This window comes from Mastomys coucha, unplaced genomic scaffold (genome assembly GCF_008632895.1).
Source record: "Mastomys coucha isolate ucsf_1 unplaced genomic scaffold, UCSF_Mcou_1 pScaffold21, whole genome shotgun sequence".
NCBI lineage: Eukaryota > Metazoa > Chordata > Mammalia > Rodentia > Muridae > Mastomys > Mastomys coucha.
Window position 1 is genome coordinate 22,750,950 of NW_022196904.1, and position 13,736 is coordinate 22,764,685.

The window sequence follows — 13,736 nt, forward strand, 5'->3', positions numbered from 1 at the left end:
TGGCTCTGCGGCCTGCACCTGGTACCGCCCCCGGCTCCTGGGAGGAGGCGTGGTTAGCGTTGACCCTGCCCCAACCGGACCTTGCGGGAGGGGTGGGTCTCGATTTGGCTAGGACGTCCTTGCGCCTTCGTGATTGCGCTCCGACTGTGGCAAGAGACGCAAACTTTTTGGAAACCTGTGGCTTTCTGCCCAATTTGTTTTCGCGTTCCTTTAGGTGTGAGGGATTTATCCTGCCTAAATTCCTCATTCTCTAAGCCATAACCAAATGTCCCAGATTCAGCAGTGGCCTGGCCAGCTTGGCCTGTGTGTGGTCAAACAGGATCAGCCCGTAGTAGTGATGCGGAAGCAGAGGGAAGAGTGATCAGGAATGCGATGGGGAAATCCTAGACTTGAGTGAGCAGGGGTTGGGACAGTGAAAAGCAGGGCATGATAAGAGCCCACACAGGTTTCCTATTCAGTGCGACTGCCAGCTAGGCAGGGCACTGTCTGGGAAGAGATGACAAGTCCCTAAAACGGCAGGTTTCTCTGGACCCTGTACAGAAGACAATACAGCTATAAAGAGGTGTTGGGGTGAAGATCAGAAGCTTACATAGTATGAACAGACCTGAGAGAGGGAGGGACACCGGGGCTGGACTAGGTACAACACCCAAAGGACCAGGGTGGGCCTCTGGGAAGAGGCTCCATTTAAACTGGATGAATGGAGAATGAAGATGATCACATTATCATTGAACATACTGCTCTTGGGCCGGCAAAGTGGCTTAGTAAATACACCTGCCAACAAACCTGATGTCCAGAGTTCAATTCCCTGTTCGAACATGGTAGAAGAAGAGAACCAGCTTCCTGGACTTCTCTGACCTCCACACTCTAGCCATGACACCTGGCAGACCACGTTCACAGACACACAGACACACACACACACACACACACACACACACACACACACAAATGCGTTTAAGAAAAAAAAATAGCGGGCAGTGGTGGCACACACCTTTAATCCCAGCACTTGGGAGGCAGAGGCAGGCAGATTTCTGAGTTCGAGGCCAGCCTGGTCTACAGAGTGAGTTCCAGGACAGCCAGGGCTACACAAAGAAATCCTGTCTTGAAAAACCAAAAACAAACAAACAAACAAACAAACAAAAAAGCATTCTTGTTACTGTAAACAAAGTAGGCCTGGCTGCACAAGCCTTTATTCCCAGCACTCTGGATGTGGAAAAAGAACTGGGATAGTTCACAACCAACCCCAACAAGCACCAACCCTTACCCTCAAAAACAAAACACATGGGGTGTGGGGCGCAGCTCACTTGCTAGAGTGCTCACTCACCTAGCATACAGGAAGCCCTGAGCTTGATTCTCACCTTCACACAAAACAGCCTTGGCATCACAAAACCTGCACTCTTGTGCCGTCTGGGCGCGTGCCTGAAATCCCAGCACTTGGGAGCTAGCTGCAAGCCAGAGGACCGGAAGCAAGAGTTCAGATTCATAGCATAGCAAACTCAGACCAGCCTGTGGCTCATGAGACCCTGATAAACAACAGAGAAAAGAAATGAAAAAAAAAACACAAAACAAACAAACAAAAACACCAAACCTAAACACTGGGGGGTGGATTTGGGGCTGGAATGGAATAAGTCAAAAGCCTTGGAACTGGCTGTGGAGAAAGGGCTATGAGAAGCAAGCCTCAATAACTGAAGGCTAAGAGTTGGGGAAGAAAGACTGCGTCAGGAGCAGCACAGAGATCTCTCTCTTTTTTAAGATTATTTTCTGTGTGTGAGTGTTTTGCTTAAATGTGCCTATGACTACCTCATATGTGTGTGCCTGGTGCCCACAGAGACCAGAAGAGGCATTCAATTCCCTGTAACTAGAGTCGTAACTCCAGTTGTGAGCCATCTTGTCCATGCTAGGAACCAAACCCCAGTCCTTTGCAAGAGGTGCACCTTGTTTTGTGATGGGTCTCTCAGTGTAACCCCGGCTGTCCTAGAACTCTCTATGTTCCACCTGCTTCTGCCGCCAGTAGGGCTTAAAGGCATGTGCCACTACAGCCAGCCTATAGATAATCTTATGATTAGATACCTGGGTATTGTGGAAGCCGGGGACACTGTCACCAGTGTGTTGCAGAAAAAAACATGAGTTATCAATACAGTGTTTGCCTTAAGCAACTAAGACAGTGCTGGCCTTGAACTCAGAAATCTGCCTGCCTCTGCCTCCCAAGTGCTGGGATTAAAGGCGTGCAACACCACTTCCCAGATGACTAAGATAGTTTTATGCCTGCTATTTTCTTTTATCTTGCCCAGAACTCTGATCCCCACCCTTCCAGCTTCCCTCCAGCTCTTACTCGGTGCATGTAAACAACCCCAAGTGGCTGGAGATCCTGATTGGGGAGAAAGCACAGTTTATTCATTCACCCACTGAAGCATGTACTCACTCAGCACACATTTTGAGTCAGGTCCTGCTAGAGATGTTGAGAAGGTACAAGCATGAACAGATCCGGGCTCTATTAGAGATCACCATGAAGTGACAGCCAATAGACGTTTGATGCTTGCCATGACACTTGCTTTGGAAATACTCCTCAGGTGGCTCAGTGACACAGGCCTCTAATCCCTTCCAAGAAGGCTGAGAAAGATCATGATGAGTGTCAGATCAGTCTGGGCTACATAATGAGGTCTCAAAAAGAGACAAGACTGAGCATGTAGTGTCCTCTTCTAACCCCAGCATGTAGGACACAGATGCAGGGAGATCTCTGTGAGTTTGAGACCAACTGTTTTACATAGCAAAGTGCCAGGTCAGCCCTGGCTACAGAGTAAGACCCTGGCAGTTGGACAGCTGGCTCAGTTGGTAAAGTGCTTGTTGTTCCAGCTCAGGGACATGAGTTCGATCCCCAGCACCTATGAAAGCATTGGGCAGCATAGCAGATTGACTGTAATCCCAGTGCTGGGGAAGCAGAGGCTGAGGATGCCTAGGGTTTGCTGGCAAGTAAGCCTGGCCAAATGACAGTCTCCAGGTTCAGTGGCCAACCCTGTGTCAAAAATAAAATGGAGAGACTGGGGAGATGGCTCAGTGGTTATGAGCACTGACTGCTCTTCCAGAGATTCAGAGTTCAAATCCCAGCAACCACATGGTGGCTCACAACCATCTGTAGTGGGATCTGATGCCCTCTTCTGGAGTGTCTGAAGAGAGTGACAGTGTACTCACAAATGTAAATAAATAGATAAGTAAGATGGAGAGCCACCTGATGCAGAGCTCTGGTCTTGGGAGTGTAAACCGCACGTTTACACTCACCGAAATGAAGCAAACTGTGTTAGAATGATAGAGAACTCGCCTAACAGCTGTCTATTCTGGTTACTTTTGTTTAAAGACCAGCTCATCATCATCATCTCAATGAAAACTGGCCTATTTGGAAAGGTTAGCTGTCATCTTTGGAAAAACTCCGGTTTGTGGAGACATAATGTGAATAACGAGGGCTGTGTGTGCTAGGGCTGAACCCAGGCCTCCCAGGGCTGTGTAGCGTGCTAGGTAAGCACTCTCTTAGATATATATATTTTTTTTAACTTTAATTTTGTCAGGCATACTGGCACACACTTTTAGTTCCAGAAGATCTCTGAGAGCCCTGCTTTATCACTTTCCACCTTATTCTTCCTAGATTGGATCTCTCAGTGAACCTAGATCTAGGTTGGCAGTTTCCTGTGTCTCCTGCCCGGAACCACACTGGTCTATATGGCCAGTGTCGGGCTCGATAACATTTCCACACCCTGTCTTAAGATAATAATAATAATAATAATAATAATAATAATAATAATAATGATAATAATAATAATAATAATGATACATAGCAGGAGGAGTCAGGGAGAGGGTGGAGATGTGACTCTGAGGTGGAGCTGAATAAAGCATATTATCTCCTTGGATGGAAGGATCCTTTAACACTGATTTGTTTGGAATTGTGCAATGTGTCCTAAGAATGACTTTTTAGAGAGGAGGTAGGTTCAGATAGGATCTTTCTATGAAGCCAACAATGGCTTCTTGTGTTTATGTATTTGTGTGCCCAGACATGTGCTTGTAGGTAGAGGCCAGAAATCAATATCTACTGTTTTCTTCAATCCACTTGCACCTTACATTTTGAGACAGGGTCTCTCACTGAACCTACAGTTTGCTGATTCTGCTAGACCAGTTGGCTGGAGAACCCCAGGGGTCTCCTTGTCGTTAATTCTCTAGAATTATTACTACAGGCAGGTACCTCCATATCCAGCTCTTTTTTTATGTATATAGGTATTTGCCTGACTATATATATGCATAACATGTGGGTGCCTAGTGCCCTTGTATGTCAGAAGAGGACATTAGATCCCTTGGAACGGGCATTACAGGTGGTTGTGAGCCACTGTGTGGGCTCTGGAAGCAGAACCTGGGTTCTCCGCAAGAGCAGCCAGTGTTCTTAACCTCTGAACCATCTCTCCTGCCTGTGCCGGGCTAACACATGGGTTAGGGATCCTAACTCAGGCCCTCATGCCACCAGGCCAGGCACTGTACTCACTGCACCAGCTGTGTGTCCCCCTTGTGCCTGTGCCGGTTGAGAAGCAGACAAAAAAGCAAATGAGTAAATCGTATGCATATATATATATATATATATATATATATATATATATATACACATATATATATGTATATATACACACACACACACACACACACACACACACACCTTGATAAAGTGCTGTTGTGTGGAGCTGAGCTCAGGGACAGACAGACTGCCTGCTCTCCACCAGGGAGGCTTGAGCTCACCCAGACCCTCAACAATAAAGGAAATATGGTACTTGCTGCTTCTGGCCTGAGTAAGATGACTTGCAAAGCCAGGAACTTCCCTTGACACCCTTGGTAACATTACCACCCACTTCTCCTTGTCATGTAATAAACTGGAGACACTATACTTACTGCCACTGCCACAGCGTTAGCCCTGGGGAGACTTTGTTCCGTGCTGTGTGCCATTTGTTTCTAGTACAGTGCCTGACATATATAGCACATGCTCCTGCATGTCTGAGTGCTGGGTGTGTTTTTCAGGAGCCCTTGGAGGCCAAAAGAGGGCATCAGATTCCCTGGAACAGAAATTACAGGTGGTTGTGAGCCATCATGTATGTGTATGTGTGTGTGTGTGTGTGTGTGTGTGTGTGTGTGTGTGTGTGTGCTGGGAACTGAATCTAGGTCCTCTACAAGCGCAGCCAATGCTCTTAACGGCTAAACTATCTCTCCAGATACCCCTGCCTCCCATTTTTTAGGTCATTCTCAGCATGTAGCCCAAATTTACCTTGAATTTTCACCTATCCTTCTACCTCATCGTCTCTTGTACTGTCTTTACCACCCTTCCTCAGTAGCTGAGATTCATTGTGCTAGGTCCTTAGGCTTAGCACCAAGCCTCCTTACCAAGGGAGCCGTCTCACTCACCCAGGCTGACTGGCTATCTATCTTTCTGTCTGTCTGTCTGTCTATCCATCCATCCATCCATCCATCCATCCATCCATCTATCTATCTATCTATCTATCTATCTATCTATCTATCTACCTGGGCAGGGTCTGCAGCTCAGCTTGTCCTGAACTCTGTAACTCACTCTGTAGCCCACCCTCACCTTGAATTCCTGAATCTTCTGCCTCCACCTCCTAAGCGCCTTAGTTACATGCTGTTGACAACAGTAAACACTGTGTACTGGCACTGTTGGCATTCTGTCTGGACTCCACCCCCACAGTTACCTGGCAACAGCCAGGTAGGCCTGGCTCACTATGAAAGGGGCTGCTTGGCCCCTTCTCTCTCTCTTGCTCTCTTACCCTCTTACTCCCTTGCCTCTCTTGCCCCCTTGTTTCCGCTCTCTCCCCATCGCCTTCCCCCACCTCTCCATGTGGCCATGGCAGGCCTCTGCTTCTCTACTCTCTCCTTCTCTCTGCCTTTCTCTGCCTCTAGTGCCCTCTTAACTCCCCTCCCCATACCCTGAATAAACTCTATTCCATGCTGCATCATCGCGTGGCTGGTCTCTCAGGGGGAAGGAATGCCTTGGCATAGGCCCGCGGCGACATCCCCTTCCCCCACACCTCGCCAGAACATATTCTTATACAGCTTTATCTTTTTTTATGATCACAACAGAAACAAGTGAATAAATGGATAGATAGATGGATAAGTGTGTGAATGAGTCAGGTAAACGAATCGATGACTTGCTTAGCATTCCTGGGGTCCATTTCTGATCACCTTCTGAGGGCCGGGGTGAGAAAGAAAAAGTTGAATGTGGTGGCTCAGGTCTAGAATTGCATCACTTAGGAGGTAGGGGCAGGAGGTTTAGGAGTTCAAGGCCAGACATGGCTAGTAGCACCCACCCCCTTGTTTTATGTTGGTTTGTTTTTTGTTTTGTTTTTTGCTGTTGTTTGTTTTGCTTTTTTGTTTTTTTCGAGACAGGGGTTCTCTGTGTAGCCCTGGCTGTCCTGGAACTCACTCTGTAAACCAGGCTGGCCTCTAACTCAGAAATCTGCCTGCCTCTGCCTCCCAAGAGCTGGGATCAAAGGCATGCGCCACCACCGCCCTTTTTGTTTTGTTTTTTTGTTTTGTTTTGTTTTCGAGGCAGGGTTTCTCTGTGTAGCCCTGGCTGACCAGGAACTCACTCTGTAGTCCAGGCTGGCCTCGAACTCAGAAATCCGCCGGCCTCTGCCTCCCAAGTGCTGGGAGTAAAGGTGTGGGCCCCCACTGTAATAGGCCCCTCTTAAAAAGAGAAACTTCAGGGGGACCCCCTCCCATACAGCTAAGCCGGACGCCCTTGCAATTCCCTTCGCTGCGGCCAGAGGGCGCACAGGGCGGACCCTAGAGCTTGTCCCGGGGCCGCGCCCGGAGATGCCTGCCCGGGAGCTCTGTGAGATGAGCGCCCCGCCCCCACTCCATGTGCAACCCCGCTGGACCCGGGGCTGGAAAGCTGCACATTAGCCTGCTCGCCTCTGCAGGAAGGGAAACTGAGGCTCGGCGACCGTGGAGGGGCGGGTCCCAGAGCACGAGTCCCCGCCCCCTATGGCCCCGCCCCGGCCAGTAAGAGCCCCGAGCGCGAGGCTGGGCGCTAAGTGGGGACAGCGGACGACGGCGCGATGGCAGCGCAGCGGCTGGGCAAGCGCGTGCTGAGCAAGCTGCAGTCCCCGTCGCGGGCCCGCGGCCCGGGGGGCAGCCCCAGCGGGCTGCAGAAGCGGCATGCGCGAGTCACGGTCAAGTACGACCGGCGGGAGCTGCAGCGGCGGCTGGACGTGGAGAAGTGGATCGACGGACGCTTGGAGGAGCTGTACCGCGGCAGGGTGAGACTCAGAGGGGCCAGGGCTGAGGGATGGAGATAGCCTGAGAGCCTGCAACCCTGCGACCTCGGTGACCCTAGTACATGCTCGGTGGTGCAAGGACTGCGACCTTTGCTAGGAGGATTCATGGCCCGAGGCTCTCATCTCTGTGCTCAAAGGCATCCAGCTTATGGACACTCAGACATGCACCCAGGATCCCCAGACATGTGTTCGTTCGATCAACCCAGACAACTGGGAAGGTCTGGGGGAGAGAAAGAAGGTGGGGGGCAGGAGGCAGAGCCAACATATTGAGAGAACGGATAGGGACAGGGGATGTCCTTAAGCCAAACATAGACATGGGTGACAAAGGAGATAGGACAGCAGAGACTCTCAGCAGAGGAAGCAACAGTATACATAGATGACGGAAGTCACAGCCACTCATAGACACAGCACGAAAGTGAGCCACACACAAACTCACAGGAACACAAGTGGATTAACTTAAGGGACACGATGGGCACACTAACATGCACGTACAACACACACACACACACACACACACACCCGGCGCCAAGTGAAGAGATACAGCTGCGCAGAGATACACATCAGTTCCAGCTGGGGTGCTCCAAGCTCCAACAGCTATCTGGGGACACAGAGTGACTCAAGTTACATAGGCCATTATCTGCTGCCAAAAAAGAAAAAAAAGTATGGCTGCCTACAAACCGAAGGGCAGATGTCACAGCTCTGCACACACACACACACACACACACACACACACACACACACACACGTCTGTGGTAATTACATATGGAACTGGTAAAAGTGTCCCAGGAATACAGAGTGTTAGAAACCAAGCTAGGGCCGGGCAGTGGTGGTGCACACCCTTAATTCCAGCGCTTGGGAGGCAGAGGCAGGCAGGTTTCTGAGTTCAAGGCCAGCCTGGTCTACAGAGTGAGTTCCAGGACAGCCAGGGCTACACAGAGAAACCCTGTCTTGAAAAAACAAAAAACAAAACAAAAAAAGAAACCAAGCTAAGCATGGCCGCTAATGCTTGTGATCTCAGCACTTGGGAGGTGAAGGCTGGAGGATTAGGGGTTCAAGGATGACCTTGGATAAGGAAACCCTGTCTGAAAAATTCAAAACAAACCTGGCATGGTGTTGCATCTCATACCTTTTAGACTCAGCACTGGAGAGGCACAGGCAGACAGATTTCTGTGAGTTTGAAGCCAGCCAGGTCTACAGAGTGAGTTCCAGGGATATCTTTGTTTGTTTGTTTGTTTGTTTGTTTGTTTGTTTCGAGACAGGGTTTCTCTGTGTAACTTGGGATGTCTTGGAACTCACTCGGTAGACCAGGCTGGCCTGGAACTCAGAAATCCATCTGCCTCTGCCTCCCAAGCTCTGGGATTAAAGGTGTGCGTCACCAGTGCCTGGCTAGAAAAACCCTGTTTAAAAAAAAGAAAAAAAGAAAAGAAAAAGATAAGTAAAGATAGTCCCTACAGCTTGCCATGTCTGACATGAGATAGCCACACTAGAGAGGCAACCACACTGGCTACACTCACCCAGGGCACGTGTAGGCTCCTCCGTCTCAAGCCCAGCACTTAGATGCCAGAGGTCCCATCTCCCACCCAGGACAGTACCCTCACTCCCCAGTTGGGCAGCCGGACTGGGAAAGTGGCAGCTTAGGCCCAGGAGCCTCTGGCCCAGGATGGCTGGATCTTGTCCACAACATGACCAGGTATCTTTTGTACCACCACCATGATGCCTTAGCCTCCCCTTAGGGGCGATTCCTGTTAGCCAGCCATGGTGGGCCTAGGTGGTCAGTTCTCTGACCCAGCAGCCTGCGATGTGGCCCAGGGAGGCCTGGCTGGCCCTAAGCCCAGAAGCCCTTCTTGTCCCCAGGGGAAGGGGCCCGCCCCAGCTGGCTTCCCTCCCCCACGCCACTGCTAAGACTTTCCCTTGAAAGGGCAGAAGCCAATCCCTCCCCGAATCCCAGAATCTGACATTCCGAGACTCGACTGGGCCTGCTTTGCTGAGTAGGGACTGCAGCCAAGGAAAGAGCCCCGTGCCAGCCCCCAAGGTCCCTGGGGGCTGAGCCAAGGGTGCAGGCATTGGGCTGGTACCAGGGCCTGGGCCTCCTTCCACCCATCTGTCCCTCCCCTCACCCCCACTCCCCCAACCCAGTCCCAGATGTCTGACTCAGTGGTGCTGTCCCTGCCTGCCACATTACTGCTGCAGGCCCAGCCAGCTGGGCCTGGGGTTGGTGAAGTGCCTCCAGAGCCCTGGACAAAAGGCTGTGGAGTGGGCACAGGGGAGACATGGACTCTGAGCAGCCCTCTCTCCCTGGCCGTAGGAGTCAGACATGCCGGATGAGGTCAACATCGATGAGCTGTTGGAACTGGACAGTGAAGAGGAAAGATGCCGGAAAATCCGGGTAGGTGGAAAGGAGAGAGCCGCCCCTCCCCCAGCCCAACAACTCACAGGGCCCTAAACAGGACGACCCACGTTGACATGTTTATTAAACACTTCCTAAGCCAGACACTAAATCCTCCATAAAATGCTATGAAGTAGGCACATTTACCACCGAAAGGAAAATAAGACTTAGAGAGGCCGAAGTATTTGCTCAGGGTCACACAGCGTGTCCAAAGCCAGGAGCCCAGCTGCCCCATCCTTCCATGCTGACCTGACTGCAGAGGTCTGGCTTTCTAGCCTTCTGGAGCTGGGTACTCTGTGCTCCAGCTTGAAGCCCCTTGGGCAGTTCACCCTGGGACTGACGGTCTTTTGTTCCCTTGGGAAAGGGGGGGGCTCTGAGGGAATAGGTATCATTTATTTACTGTTTTTGTTTGTTTGTTTGTCTTGGTTTTGTTTGTTTGCTTGTTTTGCTCTTCTCCCGCCCACTAGGGACTCTTGGAAGCTTGTGCAAATCCCACAGAGGTGAGTTTCTGTCTTTCCAGGAATGGACCCCCTCACCCTTATGTGGGAGGGGGAGGGGAGGCTGGCCATAGCCAGGATGGATGGGGACAGCCCTGCTCTTTGTCATCCTTGTCTCCTCCTCCCCCCCTCCTCTTCCTCTTCCTCCTCCTCCTTCTCCTCTTCTTCCTCCTCCTCCTCCTCCTCCCCCTCCTCCTCCTCTTCCTCCCCTCCCTCCCTCCTTCCCATCTGTCACCAGGATCCACAGGCTGCTGCCTCAGAGCCCATCCCCCATGGGGCTCCTGTTTCTGCCCATATGGTGCCTGTCCCTTGCTGGTTGTCTGGGGGGCTCACCCTCTCTCTCCACCTCTGCCCTATGACTGTCTATACCATCCTGGGGTTCCCTGTACACCTCTTGAAGACCCCCCATCCTACAGGTTCTGGAGCTGGGCAATGCAGCCACTCCTACTTCCTTCCCAGCTTTAAAAGGGAAAATATTCATGGTTCTCCCCTTAGCTCCTAGATGCCTGAGGGACAAACGTCACCGCCTGTCAGTCGGCCTGGAGCTGGCTCAGACCTGGTCTCTGGGGACTGCTTCTCAGCCTGAGAAACATCTCCCTCTTCCCTCTGAGCCCATGTCTCTTCTCAGATCAGGCTCTTTGTCTCTCTTCATCTCCATTTCTTATTCTACTTCATTTTAAGTGGATGTGTGTTTTGTCTGCATGCATGCCTGTGCACCACACACATGCCTGGTGCCCATGAAGGTCAGAAGAGGGCCCAGATCTACTGGAGCTGGAGTTACAGACAGTTGTGAGCTGCCATGTGGGTGCTGGGAACTGAACTCGGATCCTCTGAAAGAGCAGCCACTACTATTAACCACGGAGCCACTTTTTCACACCACTCCCCCCTTTTTCTTGAGATAGGTTCTCAGTGTGTAAATTCATAGCAATCCTCCTGCCTCAGTAGTACTACTGACCCAGGGAGTAATTTCAGCTTCCTTCGATCTTTCTACCTGCCCCTCCTCCTTTCCTCTTGCCAATCTTAGGCTCCACCCCCTCCCTGTTTGGCCCCAGATCCCACTTTGAATAATCTGTTGCCCAAAGAGACACAGGCCTGGGGTAGGAGGCCTCTCTCCTGCTCTGTTCTCAGAATCCCACTCTGTCCGTAGGACTTCGTCCAGGAGCTGCTGGCCAAGCTTCGGGGCCTGCACAAACAGCCGGGCTTCCCGCAGCCCAGCCCCTCAGACGACCCCAGCCTGAGCCCCCGCCAAGACCGGGCCCACACTGCCCCGCCCTGACTGCCCGCCTCTGCGCTCCACCCCCAAAGCCCAGATTGTTTCTAAGTTGTATTTAATGGTTCCGTAAATGCCTCTGGTGTCTGGATTTTCCTCTTCTCATTGCCCTGACCTTCTGCAGCCCCTGTCCTTGGTCCCTCAAGCCACAGCTGGTCCTGACAGACTGAGAAACATTCTTCCTGGCCACAGAGCCTGAGAACATACCCTACTGACCCTGAGGCGTCTTGGAGACTTGCATCCTGTCCCCACCTCCCTCATATGGACCCAGTCCCAGCTCCTGGGGAAGGCCAGGGCCAGATCCCCGGTTCACGGGGTATGTGTGCGGCCCACTGTGACCCCGTGTCATCTTTCCATAGGGCATCACAGAGCGACGAGGCCATTGGTCCACTCTCTGTAGGAGCCGAGGCCACAGAATAGCAGTATATGGCATTAAAGTGGGAGAGAAGAGCCCAGTTCTGTTGGGGACAATGAGTCCAGAAGCGCACCATGGGCTTGGGTACCAGGGAGGGGAGGAGCCATTGCCCCTTTGCCGGGGGGTGGGGAAGCAGAACAATAGGGCGATAGATCGCTTGCTAGAAACCACCAATGAGAGGCTAGGGGTGTGGCTCAGCTAGAGCACCTACTTAGCATAATCAAGACACTGGTAACTCCTCAGCAGGGCAAAAATACCTGAGAGGGCTTCCAGGAAGAAGCAGGGTCAAGGCCAGAACTCACACAGGTTGCTTCAACCGTTCTGCAGCGTGAACTTGGAAGCAGAGAGCTTGATAGTTAGGGTTCTGCTGGGGATAATACCAACTATCGATCAGGATGGACAGTGTCCCCAGAGGCAGGCAGGGAAATCGACCCATCAAGGATTACTGACGTCTTGCCTTCGGTACCTCTCAGAAGTGGAGAGTGGCTACTTAACAACAGTCTCCGTGGGACTGAGCCTCTGACGCCCACAAGGTTTGGGCGTCTAGGAAAACAACTCACCCATCTTAGTGAGACTGCCCAGCCCCACGCACTACCCAGCTGCCCCTCCTGGACCAGGGCTCCATCCTGGGGATCTGAGCCCCAGACCAGTAAAGAAAGATGATGGTTAGCATCCGGCTCATCCTGGCTGTCCAGCCCTGCTGCCGGCCTAGCTGTCTCCACACATATGACCTCCTTCATAGCAAAGGATTATAGCACTGGGGGGGGGGGTGTCCCCATTACCTGGCCTCTTGTCCCAGAAAACTGCATGAGCCACAGAACCTCTACTTCCCTTTCACAGAACCTGTTTTTGGTTCCTCATGGTCGTGGAGGTGACAAACCCCAGTTCAAGCCCTGGACTTCACTGTGTCAGATCTGCAGTTGTCTGTAGAATACAAGAACATCACAGATGAAGAGTTAAAGGCCCAGATCACCAGTGCCATTTGTTAAAAAGCTGGGACACCATGGCCCCGGGGCTTCACTATGGTGCCCCCATCACTGGGTCATTTTTAGTTTTGGAAGGTTTATGTATGTGAGGATACTGTAGCTGTCTTCAGACACACCAGAAAAGGGCATCAGATCCCATTACAGATGGTTGTGAGCCACCATGTGGTTGCTGGGAATTGAACTCAGGACCTCTGGAAGAGCAGCCCATGCTCTTAGCCTGTGAGCCATTTCTCCAGCCCCTGTCTAACTCTTACTAAGGTGTTGGTGACTGCTAACAGTTCTGGGAGATGATCCCGTGAAAAGGAAGTGCAATTATATACCTGTGAGGTCACAGCAAAAGCACCAGGAAGCTATGTGGTTAAAAGCCTAGCCTGAGAGCCAGGCAGTGTCGGCACACCCCCTTGATCCTAGCACTCGAGAGGCAGAGACAAGCAGATCTTTGAGTTCAAGGCCAGCCTGGTCTACATAGCAAGCTCCAGAACACAGAGAAACGCTATGTACAAAAACCTAAGCAGAGGGTTCTGCAGTCTTGGCATTTGGGGCGGAGGCAGGAAGATTGAGTTCCAGGATGGGTTACACAGCCTGGTCCTTTCTCAAATAAGTAAAATAAAAACAAAGAGACAGCTGCTGAAGGCACTGGCTGCTAAGCCCAAGGACTTGAATTCAGTCTCTGGGACCCACAGGATGGAAGAAAACCAGCTCCCAAAGGCTGGTCCTCAGACCCCTTCACATGTGCACCTCATGCAGGAATTCAAGGCCATCCTGGTCTATGTAGGGAGGTTGAGGCTAGCTATGGCTATGTAGTGAGACAGTCTCTCAAAAAAGGCTGGGCAGTTAATCCCAGCATATGGGAGGCAGGTAGATCTCTG

General features: G+C 51.5%; 1 protein-coding gene and 1 long non-coding RNA gene across 2 annotated transcripts; one reads left to right on the forward strand and one right to left on the reverse strand.

The window, feature by feature from the left end:
- Positions 1 to 2,416: 2,416 nt before the first annotated feature.
- Positions 2,417 to 5,689, reverse strand: LOC116101948. The gene is made up of 3 exons (XR_004122953.1): positions 5,606 to 5,689; positions 4,918 to 5,078; positions 2,417 to 2,607 (listed from the first exon to the last, which is right to left on the reverse strand). It is a non-coding gene; the product is annotated as an uncharacterized LOC116101948 (long non-coding RNA).
- Positions 5,690 to 6,871: 1,182 nt separating this feature from the next.
- On the forward strand, positions 6,872 to 11,914 carry Ppp1r14a (protein phosphatase 1 regulatory inhibitor subunit 14A). Its single transcript, XM_031386002.1, has 4 exons — positions 6,872 to 7,295; positions 9,619 to 9,699; positions 10,167 to 10,199; positions 11,344 to 11,914. Exons 1-4 carry the CDS (start codon positions 7,095 to 7,097, stop codon positions 11,470 to 11,472), a joined length of 444 nt encoding a protein of 147 aa, XP_031241862.1. The 5' UTR covers positions 6,872 to 7,094; the 3' UTR covers positions 11,473 to 11,914.
- The last annotated feature ends 1,822 nt before the right edge of the window (positions 11,915 to 13,736 follow it).